The sequence below is a fragment of the Mustelus asterias genome, chromosome 25 (genome assembly GCF_964213995.1).
Source record: "Mustelus asterias chromosome 25, sMusAst1.hap1.1, whole genome shotgun sequence".
Classification (NCBI taxonomy): domain Eukaryota; kingdom Metazoa; phylum Chordata; class Chondrichthyes; order Carcharhiniformes; family Triakidae; genus Mustelus; species Mustelus asterias.
The window spans coordinates 42,373,272-42,396,516 of NC_135825.1; the positions used below are offsets into that span (position 1 = coordinate 42,373,272).

General features: G+C 44.8%; 1 protein-coding gene and 1 long non-coding RNA gene across 4 annotated transcripts in view; one reads left to right on the plus strand and one right to left on the minus strand.

Moving 5' to 3' along the window:
* The window catches only part of LOC144511920 (myosin-binding protein H-like), a 77,461-nt gene extending 60,348 nt beyond the window's left edge, over window positions 1-17,113 (minus strand). For both annotated transcript variants that reach the window (XM_078242377.1, XM_078242378.1), the window contains exons 1-5: window positions 16,473-17,113; window positions 15,937-16,071; window positions 8,744-8,911; window positions 7,494-7,582; window positions 3,176-3,371 (exon numbers count right to left, since the gene is read on the minus strand). In XM_078242377.1, coding sequence (XP_078098503.1) covers window positions 3,176-3,371; window positions 7,494-7,582; window positions 8,744-8,911; window positions 15,937-16,071; window positions 16,473-16,503 — 619 coding nt within the window. In that variant the 5' untranslated portion in view covers window positions 16,504-17,113. The remainder of the gene's footprint in view (window positions 1-3,175; window positions 3,372-7,493; window positions 7,583-8,743; window positions 8,912-15,936; window positions 16,072-16,472) is intronic.
* LOC144511922 (uncharacterized) overlaps window positions 15,972-23,245 on the plus strand; it is a 49,901-nt gene continuing 42,627 nt past the window's right edge. For both annotated transcript variants that reach the window (XR_013500926.1, XR_013500927.1), the window contains exons 1-2: window positions 15,972-16,100; window positions 22,157-22,255. This is a non-coding gene — a long non-coding RNA (uncharacterized LOC144511922). The remainder of the gene's footprint in view (window positions 16,101-22,156; window positions 22,256-23,245) is intronic.

Consider the following 23,245-nt stretch of genomic DNA (forward strand, 5'->3'; position numbering starts at 1 on the left):
TTATTCCCACCAAAATGCATCACTTCGCATTTATCAGGATTGAACTCCATCTGCCATTTCTTTGCCCAAATTTCCAGCCTATCTATATCCTTCTGTAGCCTCTGACAATGTTCCTCACTATCTGCAAGTCCTACCAGTTTTGTGTCGTCCGCAAACTTACTGATCACCCCAGTTACTCCTTCTTCCAGATCATTTATATAAATCACAAACAGCAGAGGTCCCAATACAGAGCCCTGCGGAACACCACGAGTCACAGGCCTCCAGCCGGAAAAAGACCCTTCCACTACCACCCTCTGTCTTCTATGACCAAGCCAGTTCTCCACCCATCTAGCCACCTCCCCCTTTATCCCATGAGATCCAACCTTTTTCACTAGCCTACCATGAGGGACTTTGTCAAATGCTTTACTAAAGTCCATATAGACAACATCCACGGCCCTTCCTTCGTCAACCATTCTGGTCACTTCTTCAAAAAACACCACCAGGTTAGTGAGGCATGACCTCCCTCTCACAAAACCATGCTGACTATCGTTAATGAGTTTATTCCTTTCTAAATGCGCATACATCCTATCTCTAAGAATCTTCTCCAACAACTTCCCCACCATGGACGTCAAGCTCACCGGCCTATAATTACCCGGGTTATCCTTCCTACCCTTCTTAAATAACGGGACCACATTAGCTATCCTCCAATCCTCTGGGACCTCACCTGCGTCCAGTGACGAGACAAAGATTTGCGTCAGAGGCCCAACGATTTCACCTCTCGTCTCCCTGAGCAGCCTTGGATAGATTCCATCAGGCCCTGGGGATTTGTCAGTCTTTATATTCTCTAACAAACCTAACACTTCCTCCTTTGTAATGGAGATTTTCTCCAACGGTTCAACACTCCCCTCCGAGACACTCCCAGTCAACACATCCCTCTCCTTTGTGAATACCGACGCAAAGTATTCATTTAGGATCTCCCCTACTTCTTTGGGCTCCAAGCATAAGTCCCCACTTTTGTCCCTGAGAGGTCCGATTTTTTCCCTAACAACCCTTTTGTTCCTAACGTATGAATAAAATGCCTTGGGATTCTCCTTAATCTTGTCTGCAAGAACATTTCGTGACCCCTTTTTACTCTTCTAATTCCCCGTTTGAGCACTTTCCTACTTTCTTTGTACTCCTCCAGAGCTCCCTCCGTTTTTAGCTGCTTGGACCTAACATACGCCTCTCTTTTCTTTTTGACCAGTCCCTCAATTTCCCTGGTTATCCACGGTTCTCTAATCCTACCCTTCCTATCCTTCTTTTTTACAGGCACGTGCTTGTCCTGTAACCCTAACAACTGTTCCTTAAAAGACTGCCACATACCAGATGTGGATTTACCCTCAAACAGCCTCTCCCAATCAAGAGCTGCCAATTTCTGCCTGATCCCACTAAAGTTAGCCTTCCCCCAATCCAACACCTTACCCTTGGGACACCACTCATCCTTTTCCATCACTATCCTAAAGCTAACAGAATTGTGGTCACTATTTGCCACATGTCCCCCTACCAAAACTTTGAAGACCTGACCGGGCTCATTCCCCAGTACCAGGTCCAGTATAGCCCCCTCTCTAGTCGGGCTGTCTACATATTGTTCCAACGAACCCTCCTGTACACATTTTACAAATTCCTCCCCATCCAGAGTCCCTGCCCTCAGCGATTTTCAGTCTATACCAGGGAAATTGAAGTCTCCCACTACAACAACCCTATTTTTCCTGCACCTATCCAGTATCTCCTGACATATGGAGTTTACACTTTCTCCACATGTCTGTGTGGGTTTCCTCTGGGTGTTCCGGTTTCCTCCCACAGTCCAAAGATGTGCGGGTTAGGTTGATTGGCCATGCTAAATTGACCCTAGTTTCAGGGGGATTAGCAAGGTAAATGTGTGGGGTTATGGAAATAGGACCTGGGTGGGATTGTGGTTGGTACAGACTCGATGGGCCAAATGGCCTCCTTCTGGACTGTAGGGATTCTATGCTAATATGTTCCCCTCAACACCATGGGCTCTTATTTTGCATAGTAACCTTTGGTCTAGCATTTCCTCAAATGCCTTCTGGAAATCTAAGTACACCACATCCACAGGTTCCTCTTTATCCAAGCTGCGTGTTACTTCCTCACAGAATTTCAATAAATTAGTCAAACATGATTTCCCTTTAACAAGACTATATCGCTAACATTGTGATTTTCTAAGTGCTGTGCTATGACCTCTCTAATAATGGATTCTAGCATTTTCCCTATGACAGAAGTTAATCTATCTGGCCTGTTTCCTGCTTCCTGTCTTCCTCCTATCCTGAATTGAGGAGTCACATTTCACTGTTTTCCAATCCGATGGGACCTTTCCAGAATCTAGGGAATTTTGGAAGATTAAAACCAATGTATCCACTATATTTTAAGATCGTAGGATGAAATCCATCAGAACTTGGGACTTGTCAGCTTTTAATTCCAATAATTTTCTCAATAGCTTTTCCCGGGTGATAGGAATTGTTTAAAGTTCCTCTCTTTTATCTCCTGATTCACAATTATTTCTGGGATGTTTTTTGTATCCTCTACAGTGAAGATAGACACAAAATGTCTGTTCAATTCATCCACCGTTTCCTTATTTTCCATTTTTGGAAACTTTATATGCTGATGTACACTTAGGTTTGTAAATTCGGAACCTTCTGTTCCTTGTCACATATTGTAATGATAAAAATAAAATATTGCAGATGCTGGAAATCTGAAATAAAACAGAAAATGCTGGAAAGACTCAGCAGGTCTGGCAGCGTCTGTGGAGAGAGAAACAAAGTTAATGTTCCAAGTCTGATGTGACTCTTCTTCCATAATGATTTTGGTTGAGGGACAATGTTGGCCAGGAGACTGGGGAGAGGTTATCCACTCATTTACATCCACAAGAGAGACAAACAAAGGGGCTTTAGTGTAACATTCATCCAAAAGTGCTGCACTGTCTCAGTTCCTCACTGGATGGCGACCTGGAATTTGTGCTCAGGCCTCTGGAATGAGACTTGAGCCCACAAAGCTTCTGGCTCAAAGGCAAGTGTGGTACCACTGAACTGACACTACAATTTCCCTGTGTCTGCCCGTATTTAATATCAACACATTTATAATGACTATATTTCAACCCAGACTCACAGCTCATTTTTCTGAGTATCAGACATTTGCTTACCTATAACCTGGATGTCCATGACCACTTCGTCCACCAGGGCGTCTGTCTGGGCTCTCAGCTTGTACTTCCCCGTATCCTTTCTCTCCAGCTTCCTGATGAATAAGATCGTGTCCTGGGGGCTATTGCGGATATTGACACGGGCTGTGTCCACAGGCTGCTCATCCTTCATCCAGCTTATGGAAGGTTGGGGATTGCCCTGAGCACATTGGAGAAGAAATGTTCTTAAAGTGAGGAAAGGTGCAGCTGCTGTGGATGGACTAGTCACTGTGTGTTCATTCAGATTGTTTTGTAGGAGAGCAGTGATCACAGCATTCTCATCACCAGCCTCAGTGAAACTCAGAGTCTCTCTTCAGCAAGAAGGTCAGGTGTACAGAGACCTCTGGAGCACAGTAACCCTCAGGAGAGCTCTGAGGTTCGAAAATGGCAGCGATGTTAGACTCGGCAGAGAGCAGAAAATAAACACAGAGGGAATTTGTGAAAGCAGTGAATAAACATGGAGGAGGAAGTCATCACAAGGTGAGGCAATGGGGGTGAGTGACAGTTAAATATTAATTTAATCAAAACATTCTCCTGGATGGTGTCAAGTTTGAGTGTTGTTGGAGCTGCGCTCATCCAGGAATGTGGGGATTATTCCACCACACTCTTGTCTTGTGCCATGTAGATGGTGGACAGACTGTGGAAAGTCAGGAAGTGAGTTACTCGCTGCAGGATTTCCAGCCTCTGACCTGCCCTGCTGGCCACAGTATTTATATGGTTAGTCCAGTTCTGTTTCTGGTCAATGGTAACCCCCAGAATGTTGATACTGGGAATTCACTGATGGCAATGCCATTGAATGTCAAGGGGCGAAAGTTGGATTCTCTCTTGTTGAGAACTTAGGAAGCAAGAGCAGCAGTTGCCATTAAGCCTCTGGAGCCTACTCTGCCATTCAACTAGATCATGGCTGATCTTTCACCTCAACACCATTTTCCCACAATATCCCCGTGATGTCTTTAATATCTAGAAATCTATTGGTCTCTATGTTGAATATACTCAATGACTGAGCCTCCATAGCACTCAAGGACTGAGAATTTAAACAATTCACCACTCTCCAAGTGAAGAATTTCCTCCTCATCTCATTTCTAAACAGCCTACCCCTTGGGGATAGTCATTGCCTAGCACTTGTATGGTGTGAATGTCACTTGCCACTAATCAGCCCAAGCCTAACTATGTCTAGGTTTTGCTGCATATTGGCATGGACTGCTTCAGTGCCTGAGGAGTTGCACAATGTGATTGAGTATAATTGTGCTACTTCTGATGGCCCACAATGTCTCATTGATGCCAGTTTTGAGCTGCTTGATTTGTTCTGAATCTTGACCCAATCTTTGCCACCCAGGTTCATCTGTTTTTGAACCCCTTTGATTCTCCAGCCTTCCACCCCACCACCTTGTCCCGTTCTTTGACCGTCCCTCCATATTGGTCCACTCTTTGAGCCCCTCATGTTGACCCAGTCTTGATCCACCCCCAAGATGATCCACTCTCTGAACCATCCTGTACTGAGTTACTCTGCCCAGCGCCGCCCCCCTACCTTCCCCCCATGTTGATCCACATTTTGATGACACAGTGACTATCATGTTTGTCATTGTAAAAGGGTTTAATGGTAAAATTTAATTCAAATTAAAAATTAACGGTAAAACCCTTGCTTAAAGTTTCACCACAGTAATGTGACTCTGAGCAAAATAACTGCTGGCGTAATCTTACCTTTCATTGGGTTGAAAAACACAATGGTTTAAAATGCTTTACTCCCTGAAACACACTTAGCCCTCAAACTGGAGGGCAGGTTACATTCTGATGTACTTCAATCTGCTCTATGAACAAGTGACAATATTCATTCACCTGTAATATTTTCTATGTATTTAAATTAAATTCTCTCTGTCCAGGTTGCCCTCACTGCAATTTGTGCATTCAAACATTTATAATACATTCCTAGCCTGTTCTCTTGGTAACTATTCACTTTGGCGCAGCAAGGTGCCATGATTTTATGGCAGTGTGAGGAGGTAGACTCTCAGTCAGTATGGATTGAGTACCTGCTTCACCATTCAATAAGATCATGGCGGACTCTCTACCTGAATGCCATACTCCCGTGCCCTCCCCAAACCACTTGATGCCTTTAGAATCTAGAAAAGTATCTAGTTCCTTCTTAGATATATTCAGTGACTTGGCCTCCACAGCCTTCTGTGGTAGAGAATTCCATAGATTCACCCACCCTCTGAGTGAAGAAGTTTCTCTAATGTATATTCTTTGAATAACGTATATTCTTTGAATATATGTTTCTCTGTTTAAAAAAGATTATTAATGATACCACTTAGGTCCCAAGCATCACAGCTGTCAATCTTCAGCCTATTCGATTCACTCCACATGATATCAAGAAATGGCTGAAGGCACTGGATACTGCAAAGGCTATGATCCCTGATAATATTCCAACAATAGTATTGAAGGTTTGTGCTCCAGAACTTGCCACATCCCTAGCCAAGCTGTTCCAGTATAGCTACAACAACTAGCATCTACCTGGCAATGTGGAAAATTTCCCAGGTATATCCTGTACACAAAAATGGGGCAAATCCAACTTGGTTAATTACTGCCCCATCAGTCTATTCTTAATCAAAAACAGAAAATGCTGGAAAATCTCAGAATGTCTGACAGCATCTGTGGAAAGAGAATAGAGCCAATGTTTTGAGTCTGGATGACCCTTCGTCAGAGCTGAAGACAAAGAAAATAGGACAAGATTTATACAGCAAGGGTGGGGGGGATGTAATTGACAAAAATGTCATAGACAAAACGATAAAGGGATGGTAAATGATGGTAGTAAAGGCTGAGAATGGTGCTAATAGCAGCCCATTAAGAGATCGGAATGTGTAAATGCAGAACAAAAGTGCAGAGTATTAAAGGACAACCAACCAAAGAGTCTACTCTCGATCATCAGTAAAGTGATGGAAGAGGTCATCAATGGTGCTATCAAAAAGCATTCACTCAGAAATAACTTGCTCACTGACGCTCAAGTTTGGGTTTCAGCAGGGTGACCTGCCTCATTACAGCCTTGGTTCAAACATGGATAAAACAGTTGAATGCTAGAGGTGAGGTGAGAATGACTGCCCTTGACATCAAGGCCACATTTGACCGAGTATGGCATCAAGGAGCCCTAGCAACATTGGAGTCAATGGGATCAGGGAGCAAACTCTCCACTGGTTGGAGGCACAAAGGAACCAACCATCTTCAGCTGCTTCATCAATGACCTCCTTCCATCATAAGGTCAGAAGTGGGGCTGGTCACTGATGACTGCACAATGTTCAACACCATTCATGGCTCCTTAGATACCGAAGCAATCCATATACAAATGCGCAAGATCTGGAGAATATCCTGGCTTGGGCTGACAAGTGGCAAGTAATATTCACGCCACACAAGTGTCAGGCAATGACTATCTCAAACAAAAGGGAATTTATCACCCCTTGACATTTAATGGCATTACCATCATTGAATCCCCTGCTATCAAAATCCTGAGAGTTACAATTGACCAGAAACGGGACTGGACCAGCCATGTAAATACAAGCAGGTTGTATTTGACAAGAGCGGGTCAGAGGCTGGGAATCTTGCAGAGAGTAACTCATATTCTGACTCTCCAAAGCCTGTCCACCATCTAAGGAGTGTAATGGAATACTCTCCAGTTGCCTTGATGAGTGCAGCTTCAACAACACTCAGTGAGCTCGATACCACCCAGGACAAAGCAACCCACTTGATTGGCACCCCATCCACAAACATTCACTCCCTTCACCACCAATGCACAGTGGCAGTCATGTGTGCTATCTACAGGATGCACTGTAGGAACTCACCAAAGTTAAACATCAGCTTCCAAACTCACAACCAGTACCATCTAGAAGGACAAGGATAGCAGATACATGAGAACAGCACCACAAGGAGATTCCCCTCCAAGTCACTCACCTACCTGACTTCGAAATATATCGCCGTTCCTTCACTGTCGCTGGGTCAAAATCCTGGAACTCCCTCCCCAACAGCACTGTGGGTGTATCATGGACTGTAGTGGTTCAAGAAAGTGGCTCACCCCAACCTTCTCAAGAGCAACTAGGGATGGGCAACAAATGTTGGTCTAGCCGGTGACACCCACATCCCATGAATGAATAATAATTTAAAAAATCTTTGATCCAAGGTTTCGTGAGGCACATTGCCAGTCTGAGCTAATGCTAATATTCAGCTGAGCCCAAGAAATGTGTGCAGGCTGCGCTGTGAATTCAGCATGAGGATTCAGCACCCAATGCTAGTCACTCACCTGGATAGGTACGGAAAGGTTTAATGGCTGTCCAACCTTCCTCATAAAGGCCTCCCTCAAGTTGCGAGGCAAACGAATTTTGGGAGCATCTGTGAGAAGAAAGAGTAAAGCACTGAATCGAAATTGAAGCTGAGAATTCAAAAGGGAGTAAATATTGTCTGTCTTGTTGCAATTTCCATCACCTGAGAGCATCCCAAATCATTTCACAGCCAATTTGCTATTTCCAAGTGTTGTCACTATTGTGATGTAGGAAACCCGGCAGCCAATTTATGCATAGCAAGCTCCCACAAATAGTGATGAAATAAAATTGTCTGTGTTGGTGATTTTGGTTGAAGAATAAATATTGGATGGACACTGTGGAGAACTGCTCTGGAACCTATTACATCCACATGAGGCTGGGCCTCTGTTTAACATCCCACCCAAAAAAATGGCACCTCTGACAATGCAGCCCTCATCTGTTCTGCATTGGCGTGTTGGCCCTGATCGTGCGTCCAGGTCTCTGGGGTACAATATATCAGGTAGCAAACTAAACATTAATACATTGACATACACTGATGTAAAAAATATCTGCCTGTAAATAGGATTAACACAACATCGTATTTGTGTTTGAAGTGCAGCCAACTGTCCAAATCTCCCTTGGAGCTGTCAAGTGTAATGGGAACGCTACTTAATTAGAAATCCCAGATAACTGGAAATCAAATTACGCTGTGGTAATTTAAATTCAATCTTTTTAAAAATCTTCAAAGTAAGGAGAATTGACAATGAAGCTATCACAATGTGGTTAGAATTGGTTCACTGAATGTAAAGTGAAATACTTGAGATAATCTGAATTACTGAATGGTGATGTCGGGAACTGAATTGTGATGTACAGAATAGCAAGTTAATCAATGCGCTGTCGATTACAAAATGGTAATACGAATTCCTGATGGTAATATAGATCACTGGCTGGGCAGTCTGTGGGCCACTGAGTGGCCACTGGTACTGTACGTAACTGAGAGATAATTGCAAGATGACACAGTCCTCTACTGAACACATAACCGTTGATGATCCAGATGTCTTCAGGGACAGCTGAGATTACATGTTTTCCCTGAGTCAGGAATCTGTCACAGAATCTTTCCTTCATACCAACACTTGTCACTATCAGTCTGCTGGGAATGGGGAAATGTGACACCCTCCCACTCCTTCTGCTCAAGAATCTTTTTAAGTCAAATGCTTGAACGGAATTACGAGTTAACTCCTTCCTCACTTACCGATGGGCTTCTTGATTAGCACCTGCTCTGGAAATTCAGTCGTGCCAATACCACCATCACCATGAACCGCTTTAACCCGAGCCTGAACCTTGTCACCTTCAGTCAGGTTTTTAATCACCAGGACAGTTTTTGTAGTCACTTCCTTATTAACAGCAAGCCAGACTTCAGCTTAAAGAAAGAATCAATAAATTACCTCAGCTTTGTGTCAGAAGCTTAGGATAGGAAATAACATCGAGATACTTCTGTGAAACCTTATTCTCCTTTTTTGAGAATGGACAAACATATTGAGGGAATCAGCGGTGAATAATGGTTACACTTGGCTAGAATTCAGTTACAGACTTCAGACATTCATTGAATTTACAGTAATTGATTGGTGCCAGTTACTGAATCATAGAAACCCTACAGTGCAGAAGGAGGCCATTCGGCCCATCGAGACTGCACCGACCACAATCCCACCCAGGCCCTACCCCCATATCCCTACATATTTTACCCGCTAATCCCTCTAACCTACACATCTCAGCACACTCAGGGGCAATTTTAGCATGGCCAATCAACCTAACCCGCACATTTTTGGACTGTGGGAGGAAACCGGAGCACCCGGAGGAAACCCACGCAGACACGAGGAGAATGTGCAAACTCCACACAGACAGTGACCCAAGCCGGGAATCGAACCCAGGTCCCTGGAGCTGTGAAACAGCAGTGCTAACCACTGTGCTACCAAGCCGCCCAGAGGAACATTCAAACAGGAGTTTAGCATCTTGAGCTTCTTCCCATTCAATGAGATCAAAAATGATTTGCATCCTAACTCTGTCTAGCTGCCTTGGCTCTGTAATCCTTATTATTCTTGCCGAGAAATAAATATAGCAATCTCAGATTTGAAATTTTCAATTCACCCCCCCAGTATCAATAGGCCTTTAGAAAGAAAGAGAGTCCAGGTTCTCACTATCTTTGTGGCAACTGTGCTTCCTGACATACCCTCCAAAGAGTCTACTTCTAATCTTAATGTGCTCTTGATCTGGTCTCCTTCATGAGTTTCTCTCTACACACCCTATTGACACCACAAATCACCATAAGCACCTCCGTAAGGATACTTAAAGCTTCGTCACTTCAAGAAATAAGAGCCTAATCTAATGAATCAGTCCTCAGAACTTTACCCTTTTGACCCAGAAACATTTTGGTGAATCTAAAATCAACATCTGCTGACTGAACTGTGGTGGTCAGAAGCCTCCATGGGGTAACTGCAGTATAACTTTGTATTCCAGCCTCCTTATGGTGAAGGTCCAAAGATGTGCGGGCTAGGTTGATTGGCCATTCTAAATTGCCCCTTAGTGTCCCGGGATGCATAGGTTAGAGGGGTTAGTGGGTAAATATGTAGGGATATGTGGATAGGGCCTGGGTGGGATTGTGGTTAGTGCAGACTCGATGGGCCGAATGGCCTCTTTCTGCACTGTAGGGTTTCTATGATTCTATGAAGGCCAACAATCCATTTGCTTTTAAATTTATTGTTGAACTGGTCCACTAACTTTCTGTATTTGAACTCCAAAATTTCTCTTTTGTTAAAGTTCCTCCTTATTCACCATCAAAAAACAAACTAAACCAACTTTCTTAGGTGCCAAATAATGTCCTCATTGCTGGAATTTTATCAGGGCAGGCGAGGCTTGCAGAACACTATTCTCTGTTGGCTTCGGGCGGGATCTTATGTGCCTCGGGTTGGCGAGGTGATAAAATTCCTATCTCATTTCTGCTTTCATTTACACTATTGACTGTCACCTAACTTAGTATCATCAGCAACATGAATATATGCCTCGTTATTCCTTCGTCTAAGTCATTTATGAATAGTGTGCAAACCAAGGTCCCAGAATCCCCAAGGGTCACTATTAGTCAGATGCTGCCAATTGGAGTATATAGCCATTATCCCAAATTTCTGTCTCCCAGCTGCTAACCAATTCCCTAGCCATGTGAATAATTGCTACCATTTCCATATACAATCCTTTTTGTGAAGTCTCTTAAGTGGAAATTTGTTGAATACCTCCTGGATGCTGAGACAAAGAATATTCCTTCTCACTCCCTTATCTACCATATTAGTTACCTCCTCAAAAATTTAAATCGTGTTCATTGCACCTGGCCTCCCCTTTACAAATCCATACTGCTGCTGTCTCTCTGATCAGAGAGTTTATACCTGTCTAAGTATGCAGTTAGTCCCTGATAATAGCTTCTAGTAACTTCCCTATATCTCTTGTACTGTTCTTCGACAATAGAGTGATACTGATTAATTTCCAATCTAAGGGCTCAATTCCTCAACCAAGAAAGTTTTGAAAGATCACGACTAATACATCAATAATTTCCTCACCTACTTAATACCTTGAAGTGGAAACCATCAGGTCCTGGAGATTTGTCTACTTTTAATCTCATTAATTTCTCTATCCCATAGTTTTAACTAAACTAAATCTGGTTAATTCCTTCTCTTGATTTCAGTAAGAATCTCACAACACCAGGTTAAAGTCCAACAGGTTTATTTGGAATCACGAGCTTTTGGAGCACTGCTCCTTCATCAGGTGAGTGATTCTCTTGACTTGGTTTAGTTTCTCTCGTGCCTTGTATATTTTTTCCACATCATTAACCGTGATGTCTGCCATTTCCTGCTATCCAGTTACAATATCACCTTTCTGTCATTTAAGGCCCACAATCTTTCGCTTAACATACTTGTCTTTGATATCCTCCTACCACTTTCCCTATATCCCATTGCTGGTCTTTAAATCTTCCAGTCTACATGATCTCTGAAACAAGAATGCTGGAAAAACCCAACAGACCTGGCAGTATCTGTGAGAAGAGAAAACATAGTTTATGGGCAGGGTTTTATGGCCTTGTTCGTCCTGAAACTGTAAAATCCCACCCGAGGTCAATGGACCTTTCCATTGACTGCCCCCTCTGATTCCCATGGCGGGCAGAGCGGTAAAATTCCAGTCAATGTTTCATTAGAACTGAACAGAGGGAAAATATGTTGGATATTAAACTGTAGCTGGGCAAGATTGCCACAAGATGTAGCAAGCTTAGAGACAGATGGCCTGGTTGGGGGTGGGGGAGGAAGATTTTTGCACTGAGCCAATAAGTGAGTGGGATATTTAACCAAGGGTTTAAGATGGAGGACAGAGTTCACAGTCTAAAGTTGTTGAACTCAATGTGGAGTCCAGAAGGCAGGATGAGATGCTGTTCCTCCAATTTGCATGGGGCTTTAGTGAAACAGACCAAGAATGGACATGTGGACATGAGAACAAGGTCCTGAGTTAGAATAGCATGTAACAGGAAGGTTGGGGTCATGCAGACTGAGCGAAGGTGTTAAGCAAAGTGGTCACCTAGTCTGCATTTACTCTCCCAGTGTAGAGAGCACCACATTGGGAGCAACAAATACAGAGCTAATTGAAAGAGATACAAATGAAATGTTGCTTCACTTGAAAGGAGTGCTTGGGACCTTGGACAGTGAGCAGGAATGAGGTAAAGGGGCAGGTGTTGCACCTTCTGTGATTGTAAGAGAAGGTGCCGTGGGCAGGGTGTGAGGTGTTGGGGGTAATGGAGGAGTAGACCAGGGTATCCCAGAGGGAGTGGTCCCTGCAAAGTGTTGACATGGTGAGTGATGGAAAGATGTGTTTGGTAGTGGCATCGTGCTGGAGTTGGCAGAAATGGTGGAAGATGGTGGGGTGAAAGTAAGGATAAGGGGAACCATAACCTTGTTCTGGGAGGCAGGGGGAGGGGTGAGGGCAGAGGTGTGGGAGAGGGGTCAGGCCCGGTTGAGTGCCCCGTCTCCCACAGTGGGGGGAATCTTGGTTCAGGAAGAAAAACAGACATGTCAGAAGCGCCATATTTGAATGTGGCATAATCAGAACAGACGGAGGCAGACAAACTGGGAGAATGGAATGGAATTCTTGCAGGGAGGAGGGCATGAGGAGGTATGGTTGAGGTAGCTGTGGGAGTTGGGGGGATCCTACAGGATCTCTGTTACTATTTCTTTAAGTTTTACAATATCTCACTTCTCTTGCTGACCAAGATTGTTTAATGGCACAAGCAGCACTGTCTTTTAGGTGGTCTTTTAATATTTCTGCCCAGTATATTGTGGTCAATTCTTTCCTGATCCTTTCAACATTGACCTTATTTAAATATAAAACCTTGGTTGGTGACTCATCATCTCCCTCTCAAACTGAATATGGAACTCAATCGTGTCACTTACTGTCAGCTTACTGACTAATTCTGGTTTATTACTCACCACAAAATCCCATACTCTTGTTTGAATACAAGGAACTGTTCTGAATATTCCCCAATCAGTTTCCTGCCTTTAAACCTCCTGTAATTCTGTTTCCATCAGTCAATGTGAAAATTATAGCCATTCAACTTTCCCAACCCACCATCCCCATGTCTATGTATTCTGCTACTTCCCCACTCTCATCAGGATGTCAGTAGATAACTTCCTCCAAAGCATCGACATCTTTAGTTTTGGGTCAATTGTACCTGAATGTTTTCTATTGCCTGCTCAAATTTACTGATGCCCCTTGGAGCACTCTTTATCAATGTTTCTTCTCATCCTTTCTGAAATTCAAATGTATTTTCTAAACACTGATAAGCTATATGGCATTTATCCTCCAATCATGTGCAGCTTGTAACTGAGTCTCAGTGAGAGCCTTTAAGTTGAATTTGTGCTTCTTGGTTTACTCATCATATAGAACTCTTCATTAGACAACTGATTAATACCGGGAACAAATAAAAAATTGTTGTGCTTGTTGGGAGCCAATCATCTTAGTTCCAGCACATTCTCAGGGTAGTATCCTAGGTCCAACCATCTTTAGCTGCTTCATCAATGACCTCCCCTCCATCATAACATCAGAAGTTTGGTGATGACTGCACAATATTCAACAAACCCCTGACTCCCCAAAGCCTGTCCACCATCTACAAGACACAAGTAAGGAGTGTGATGGAATACTCTGCACTTGCCTGGATGGGTGCAGCTCCAACAACATTCAAGAAGTTCAACACCATCCTGGACAAAGCAGCCCGCTTGATTGCTCCCTTTCCACAAACATCCATACCCTCCACCATCAACATACAGTAGCAGCTGTGTGTACCATCTATAAGATGCACTGCAGGAACTCACCAAGACTCCTTCGACAGCACCTTCCAAACTCAGGGTCGCTACCACTTAGAAATACAAGGGCAGCTGATGCATGGGAACACCACCACTTGCAAGTTCCTATCTAAGCCATGCCCCATCCCGACTTGGAAATACATTGGCCGTTCCGTCACTGCTGCTGGGTCCATATCCTTGGAACTCCCTAACAGCACTGTGGGTGTACCTACAACACATGAACTACAGCAGTTCAAGACGACAGCTCACTAGCACCTTCTCAAGGGCAATTAGGGTTGGGCAATAAATTGGGCGGCATGATGGCACTGCTGCCTCACAGCGCCAGGGACCTGAGTTTGATTCCTGGCTTGGGTCACTACCTGTGTGGAGTTTGCACGTTCTCCCTGTGTCTGCGTGGGTTTCCTCCGGGTGCTCCGATGTCCTCCCACAGTCCAAAGATGTGCAGGTTAGGTGGATTGGCCATGCTAAATTGTCCCTTAGTGTCTTAAGATGTGTAGGTTAGGGGGATTAGTGGGGTAAATGCATGGATTTACGGAGATAAGGCGGGGGAGTGGTCTGAGTGGAATGCCCTGTCTGAGAGCCGGAGCAGACTCGATGGGCCAAATGGCCTCCTTCTGCATTGTATGAATTCTATGAAATGCTGGCCAAACAGCGACACCCATATCCTGTGAAAGCTTGTTGTACAGGCACTCTCAGATTACAAATGGAAACTCAAAGTCAGTCAAATTCTTTACCACCTTCTTCCATCGGGAAAAGATACAAAAATCTGAGAACACGTATTAACTGACTCAAGAACAACTTCTTTCCGGCCGCCATTAGACTTTTGAACGGACCTACCTTGCATTGAGTTGATCTTTCTCTACACCCTAGCTATAACTGTAACACCACATTCTGCACTCTCTCCTTTCCTTCTCCCCTATGTACTCTATGTTTTGTCTGTATAGCTTACAAGAAACAATACTTTTCACTGTATCTCAAGACATTTGACAATAATAAATCAAATCAAAAATCAAATCAAAATCCTCATCTGAATCAATCATAAACTCACACCATCACTATCCAACCTCAGAGAATGTTGCTTAACAAGTTCAGATTCCTGGTATGAATGTATGTAACTCAGCTTATGAACAAAAGATGATTGTAATATTAATATTTGTAGTTGATTTTCTTGGTCCTAGTTACTGATGTGATGATTTTCTTTAAATGTTTGTCCTTCATATCTGAGAGGGGTCAGGATGCAAGCTGTGAGATGACTCAGGGGAGGAATCCTCACTGTACAGATGAGATCTCTGCTCTCACAATCATTATCTAAAAGTAGCCAGTGATGTGTTTAACCCACTGTGTTCTGTGTTCTGAGCCAATGCTCTGAGTAAAGCCTTTGTCAGCGGTTTAAAGATTTGGATCTATTTCTGTGATGAGTTAAATGTGATCCCTGTTTAGTCCTGCTCTGCGTGATACTGACCCTGGTATCCAGACTGACCAACTGAAATGTGCAGGGGATGCAGAATCAATCAATGGATTCAAAAAAGAGATGGATAAACATTTGATCTAAGGCGGGATAAGGGCTGTGGGGATAAAGGGGTATGGGGATAAAGGGCTATGGGGATAAAGATCTGTGGAGATAAGGGGCTGTGGGGAAAAGGAGTTAGGATGAGATAGAGATTAGCCTTAATCATATAGAGAGGCAGTGAATGAAATACAGTTCCCTCCACAGGGGCAGGCTCACCCCACCCTTTCCCTCCCCCCCAATCCCAGCCCCTGCATCACCCCACCCCCCTCCCCCTCTCTCCCTCTCCATCCCTCACCCTACTCCCCCTCCCTCACCCCAACCCCAACCTCCCCCTCACCCCACCCCCTCCTTACTCTAACCCTACTGCCTCCTCACTCTAACCCCATCCCCTCCTCACACTAGCCCCCTCCCCCCCCCCCCCCCCACCCCCGGTTGACCTGCAGCCTGTAATGTCTGCCTGCCCTTACTGTCATGAGGCATGTGGAGCATGTTTTGAGCAGGTGCTCCCACTGTCAGTTGGTGCATGGGAGGGGGGCGGGGAGTGTGACTCACAGCTCTCTGTGCGATATTCCACCATGTATCCTGCTAGTCCACAGGAACCAATGTACTTGGGGGGGTTCCACCGGAGAGTGAGTGAGCTGCCAGTTACATCTTCCACTGCCAGCTCAATCGGCTGGCCCTCGGGCACTGCAGAGGGAAAGGGAGAGGACAATATGGTTAGTGCACTGGAATTCACCCAGAGCTTACACATTTATATTTCACATCACAACAAAACAGCCAGCCACAGATGATAAAGATAGAGGGACACATGGAAATGTAGTGACAATTTCATTAAAGGGAGGTTTAGAGAAATTCTAGATAGACAGGTAGAGATTGAGACAGATAGATACAGGGAGACAGACAGATACAGGGAGATAGAGAGATACAGGGAGACAGATAAGATAGATAGATAGACAGACAGACAGATACCAGGAAACAAAGACCGGGAGAGCGATGGGAATAAAGTTATATGAAGGGGAATAATTCAATAAGAGAGATGGAGTAACAGATCTGCGGCAGAATCATTGCACCTCTGGCCACTCACTTACCCTCTTTAGGAGTCTCTGGTTCCGAGGACATGGCTGCACAGTCCCGGGGAGAGGCTGGAGAGTCCCGGGGAGAGGCTGGACAGTCCGGGGGAGAGGCTGGACAGTCCGGGGGAGAGGCTGGAGAGTCCCGGGGAGAGGCTGGACAGTCCGGGGGAGAGGCTGGACAGTCCGGGGGAGAGGCTGGACAGTCCGGGGGAGAGGCTGGAGAGTCCCGGGGAGAGGCTGGACAGTCCGGGGGAGAGGCTGGACAGTCCGGGAGAGAGGCTGGAGAGTCCCGGGGAGAGGCTGGACAGTCCGGGAGAGAGGCTGGACAGTCCGGGGGAGAGGCTGGAGAGTCCCGGGGAGAGGCTGGACAGTCCGGGGGAGAGGCTGGAGAGTCCCGGGGAGAGGCTGGACAGTCCGGGAGAGAGGCTGGACAGTCCGGGGGAGAGGCTGGACAGTCCGGGGGAGAGGCTGGGCAGTCGGAGGGAGAGATTCCGACAGTACAGGGAGAGTGTGGACAGTCAGTGGTTTATATGGAGATTGAGGATCCGCCTCCACAGGGGCAGAGACTGAGCAACCAGTGGCAGCCCGGGGGTGGGGGCTGTCCCTGCCTCACTATCTCCCCCACCCCACCCCCCACCCCCCGCACCCCCCCTGCGCTCTCACCCCCCCCCCCCCTCCGCACTCTTACCCTCCCCAACACTCTCACCCCGCCCCCCCCCCCACCCCCCGGCACTCTCATCTCCCCCCCAACACTCTCATCCTCCCGACACTCTTACCCCTCCGACACTCTCACGCCCCCTCAGCACTCTCACCCCCTCCCCCAACACTCACCCCCCCCCAACACTCTCACCCCCCCCCCCCCCGCACCCTCACACCCCCCCGCACTCTCACACCCCCCCGCACTCTCACACTCCCCCTATCCTCACTCACATATATACCCACCCCTTACACACTCACATATATACCCACCCCTTACACATATTCCCATCTCCATTCTCACTGATCCACATCCTGGGTAAGGGGGCTTTATTTACCTTCCATACTGCTGCTTTGGATTGATCCAAATCACTCTCCAATTTTGAAATTCCTGCATATTATGATCACTCTTCTATGAAGGACTTTTCACAATGAGATTACTAATTAACCCTTTCTCATTCTTATTATGGCTGACCTAAGTGCAGCCTTAACTCCATTTTCATTTCTGACTCCCAGAACCCTTGAGCCCCTTGTCAGTCAAAAATTTGTCTAACTCAGCCTTGAATAAATTCAATGACCCAGCCTCCACTACACTCTGGCGAGAGAAATCTAAAAACTATGGAACCTTTGAGAGAAGAAACTCCTCCCTACCACTATCTTAACTAGGAAATACCTTACTAATAAATTTGCCCCGTAGTTCTAGATTCCCCAATGAGAGGAAAGATCCTCGGAGTATCAACCCTTTCAAACTCCCTCTTCCACTTTTCAATAAGATCACCTCTCATTCTACATAGCTCCAGTGAGTATAGGCCCATCCTGCTCACCATTTCATGAAAAAACAACCCCTTCATCCCAAGAATCAGACTGGTGAATATCCTCTGAACTACTTCCAATGACAGTATAAAGTGAGGAGACCAAAACTACACGCAATTCCAGGTACGGTCTCACCAATGCCCTGTGCAGTTGTGGCACAATCTCCAGACTTTTATACTCCATTCCCCTTGCAATACAGGCCAACATTCCATTTGTCTCCCCAATTACTTGCTGTACCTGCACTGCTGATTTTTTGTGTTTCATGTATTAGGACACCCAGATCCCTCTGTATCACAGCGTTTTGCAGTCTCTCCATTTAAATAATATTCTGTTTTTCTATTCTTCCTGCCAAAGTGAACAACATCACATTTTCCTAGATTATACTACATGTGCCATTTTTCCCCACTCACCGACCTTGTCCATATCCCTTTACAGAGTCTTTGTGTCCTCCTCACAACTTGCTTTCTCACCTAGCTTTGTATCATTGGTGAATTTGGCTACAATACAGTCTGTCCCTTCATTCAGGCCATCAATAATAAAAATAGTTGAGTCCCCAGCATTGATCTGTGTGGATATTCACTCGTAACAGTTTGCTCACCTGAAAATGACCCATTTATCCCAACTCTGCTTCCTGCTAGGCAATCCTCTCTCCATGCTAAAATTATAACCCCAACATCATCTTACACAGCAACCATTTACATGGCACCTTATTGAAAGCCTTTTGGAGATCCAAATTGTTATGTTGTGGCATGCTCTGGCATTGCCAAGAAGTTTCAGATTTTGTTTGGAACAAAAGTTATTTATTGATAAGAGAAACTTGGTACAGGAGGGTTGCAGCTCTAGGCTGCCCCGGAGCAGAGCTCCCGTCTTTACATGCTTCCAACATGGCTTCCAGATGATTTTCCTTGAGATACCTCCACCCTCTGGGGTGATCACTCACTGTTCCCATTGGTCCCTCAAGTCAGGTGACACTTCGGCTGTACTGTCTTAAAGTGATAGACTCCACATACCAGCATCCCTCCCCCTTTAACTTTCTTATACAATCTTCAAAATCGATTTATTCAACCCACATTCTAAATAAACATTATACACACAAGTTAGACATTTGTAAATTGATGTAGTAATTGCATTTAACGTAACATTTCTAGAAAGCTTCAACTACGCACAGTTCCAAATATGGTTCTGCATGGAATCTTTCATACAGGCTTGCTGCTTTCTGGGTTCTGTCCTAGACTCTGTGCTGACTAAGGACTAAATACTTTATTCTGCAGTCAGTGTCGCTCCTCAATCCTTTGTTGATCCATAGAATCCCGACAGTGCAGAAGGAGGCCATTCGACCCATCAAGTGTGCACCGACCGCAATCCCACCCAGACCCAATTCCCGTAACCCCACATATTTTACTCTGCTAATCCCCCTAGGTCAATTTAGCATGGCCACATCTTTGGACTGTGGGAGGAAACCAGAGCACCCGGAGGAAACCCACGCAGACATGGGGAGAACATGCAAACTCTGCACAGTCACCCGAAGCCGGAATTGAACCCGGGTCCCTGGCGCTCTGAGGCAGCAATGCTATCCACTGTGCCACCATGCGCCCCTCCAAAGATGTGCGGGTTAGGTTGATTGGCCATGCTAAATTGCCCCTTCGTGTCAGGGGGACTAGCTAGGTTAAATGCATGGGGTTATGCAGATAAGGCCTGGGTGGGATTGTGGTCAGTGCAGGCTCGATGGACCGAATGACCTCCTTCTGCACTGTAGGAATCTATGATCCTTTTCTCTGTCAGGGACCTTACTTCACATGCATGCAGCTCCCATCATCCCAATACTACACAGTCTTAAATCCTGACAGCTCATACACAACCTCAATTTGTCACTTATGAAGGAAAAGGTCATGCTACTCTGTTTCTGGTACTTCTGTTGTGTGATAAAGTTTCTTCTCTTCCTAGCTTTTCTATTCAGCATGTTTGCTAACGACCATGTTATCATTTTGGTTCTTGTGGATTTCTATCATCATAACCATTTCAGCAACCTCGGTCTGACACATAGGCAGGAATTCTCCGGCCATTCAAACCACGCCACTGCCAGCGAGAACAGAGAATTTTGCACTCAACCAAATCTCCATTCATTGCAGCAGGACTGGAGAATCCCAGCTGCGGGCAAGGTTGTAGAATCTAGCCAGTAATCTCAGTTACCTTTTCTGCCTGAATTTGCTGAATTGCTAGTTTTCTTTAACACATTTCCGAGGCATCACGAAGTGTAGACAGAGTCTACAATGAATGGGAGGCTGGTTTGTGTGATGGACTGGGCTTCATTCACAACTCTTTGTAGTTTCTTGCAGTCTTGGGCAGAGCAGGAGCCATGCCAAGTTGTGATACAACCAGAAAGAATGCTTTTTATGGCGCATCTGTAAAAGTTCGTGAGAGTCACAGCTGACATGACAAATTTCCTTAGCCTCCTGAGAAAGTAGAGGCATTGGTGGGCTTTCTTAACTATCATGTGGAGGTGGGTGGAATGGGGGGGACTAGGACAGGTTGTTGGTGATCTGGACACTATAAACCTGAAGCTCTCCACCATTTCTACTTCATTCCCATTGATGTAGACAGGGCATGTATTCCACTACACTTCCTGAAGCCGATAACTATTTCCTTCGTTATGTTGACATCGAGGGAGAAATTATTGTCGCCACACCAGTTCACCAGATTCTCTATCTCATTCCTGTACTCTGTCTCGTCTTGATATCTGACCCATTAGGGTGGTGTCATCAGCAAACTTGAAAATCGAGTTGGAGGGGAATTTGGCCACACAGTCATAGGGGTATAAGGAGTATAGTAGAGGGCTGAGAACACAGTCTTGTTGGGCACCGGTGTTGAGGATGATTGTGGAGAATAATGTTTGTCAAACATGGTTTCCCTTTCAGAAACCATGTTGACTCTGCTTGATTATATTCTGATTTTTAAAAAATGTTCTGCTGATACCTCCTTAATAATGGACCCTAGCATTTTCCCAATGACAGATGTTAGACTAACCAGCTTACAGTTTCCTGCTTTATTCCCCCTCCTTTCTTGAACAGAGGTGTTACATTCGCTATTTTCCAATCCGCAGGGATCTTTACAGAATCCAGAGAGTTTTGGAAAATTGCAACCAATGCACCCACTATCTCTGCAGCCACTTCTTTTAAGATCCGAGGATGCAGATCATCAAGTCCTGGGGACTTGTCAGCCTTTAGTCCCATTGGTTTTCCTAGTACTTTTTCTCTTGTCATTGTTTTAAGTTCCTTGCTCCCTTTCCCCTCATTTTCTCACTATTCTTTGGATTTTTTTCATCTTTTCTACTGTGAAGGCAGATACAAAATACTTGTTCAAAGTCTCTGCCATTTCCTTGTTTCCCAATTCCTGAGTCCCATTCTCAACCGACCAACACTTATTGTCACTCTTCCTTTTATATACCGACAAAAGCTTTCATCATCATTTTTATACTTCTCACTCATTTTCTCTCATACTCCAATTTCCCCCTCATTATTAATTTTTAATGGTCCTTTTCAAAAAATCTTTCCAATCTCCTGGCTTACCACTTGCAGCATTGTACATTTTTTCTTTCAATTTGATACCGTCCTCAACTTTGGCTGTGAATGGAGAATCCTTCTCACAGAGTCTTTCTGTTTCAATGGAATATATTTTTCTGGGGAGTTATGAAATATCTCCTTAACTATCTGTTACTCTTCCTCCACTGTCTTACCTTTTCACCTATTTGCCCCGTCTACTTTAGCAAATTCTGTCTTCATACCCTTGCAATTGTTTTTCAGGTAAATAAAATACTCAATGGGATTGAAAAAGCAAATAATAACCAAGCGTTCCTCCTTCTGGAGCAGTCCAGGACAAAAGGTCATAGTTGTTGAGTAAGAGAGGGGAGGTTCAAGATAGAGATAAGGAGAAGCTACTTTTCAGAGGGTTGTGAGTCTATGGAACTCACTGCCCCAGAGTGCAATGGATGCAGTATCAATCAATGGATTCAGAAAAGAGACAGATAAATATTTGATCAAAAGCAGGATAAAGGGCAAAGGGGAAAAGGCAGAGAAGTGGAGTTAGGTTGAGTTGGAAATCAGCCGTGATCATATAGAATGACTGAGCGGGCTCAAGGGGCTGAATTGCCGATTCTTACTCCTAATTCCTACGTTCCTATGTTTTTATTTCAGTTTAAAGCAGTAGTTTCAGATCCAAATTTCTCACCCTCAAACTGAATGTGAAATTCTACCATGTTATGATCACTCTTGAGGAGGATCCTTTACTATAAGGTATTTCAATGATCTTGTTTTATTACATGCTACCAGTCTAAAATAATGTGTTCCCTAGTTTGTTTCAGAACATATATTAAGAAACAATACGGAATATTTCAGGCTACCTTTGCCAATTTTATTCTACAAAATCTATATGAAAATTAAAATCTCCTATAATCAATGCAGTACATTTCTACACGCATAGGCGACTGTTAAATAAGTTAAGTGCCCATGGTCTTAAGGGTAAGATCCTGGCATGGATAGAGGATTGGCTGACTGGCAGAAGGCAGAGAGTGGGGATAAAGGGGTCTTTTTCAGGATAGCAGCCGGTGACTAGTGGTGTGCCTCAGGGGTCAGTGCTGGGACCACAACGTTTCATAATGTACATTAACGATTTGGAGGAAGGAACTGAAGGCACTGTTGTTAAGTTTGCAGATGATACAAAGATATGTAGAGGCACTGGTAGTATTGAGGAAGCAGGGGGGCTGCAGAAGGTCTTGGACAGGCCAGGAGAGTGGGCAAAGAAGCGGCAGATGGAATACAACATGGAAAAGTGTGAGGTTATGCACTTTGGAAGGAGGAATGGAGACATAGACTATTTTTTAAATGGGGAAATGCTTAGGAAACCAGAAACACAAAGGGACTTGGGAGTCATTGTTCAAGATTCTCTTAAGGTTAACGTGCAGGTTCAGTAGGCAGTTAGGAAGGCAAATGCAATATTAGCATTCATGTCGAGAGGGCTAGTATACAAGAGCAGGGATGTACTTCTGAGGCTGTATAAGGCTCTGGTCAGACCCCATTTGGATAATTGTGAGCAGTTTTGGGCCCCATATCTAAGGAAGGATGTGCTGGCCTTGGAAAGGGTCCAGAGGAGGTTCACAAGAATGATCCCTGGAATGAAGAGCTTGTCGTATGAGGAGCGATTGAGGACTCTGGGTCTGTACTTGTTGGAGTTTAGAAGGATGAAGGGGGATTTTATTGAAATTTACAAGGTACTGTGAGGCCTGG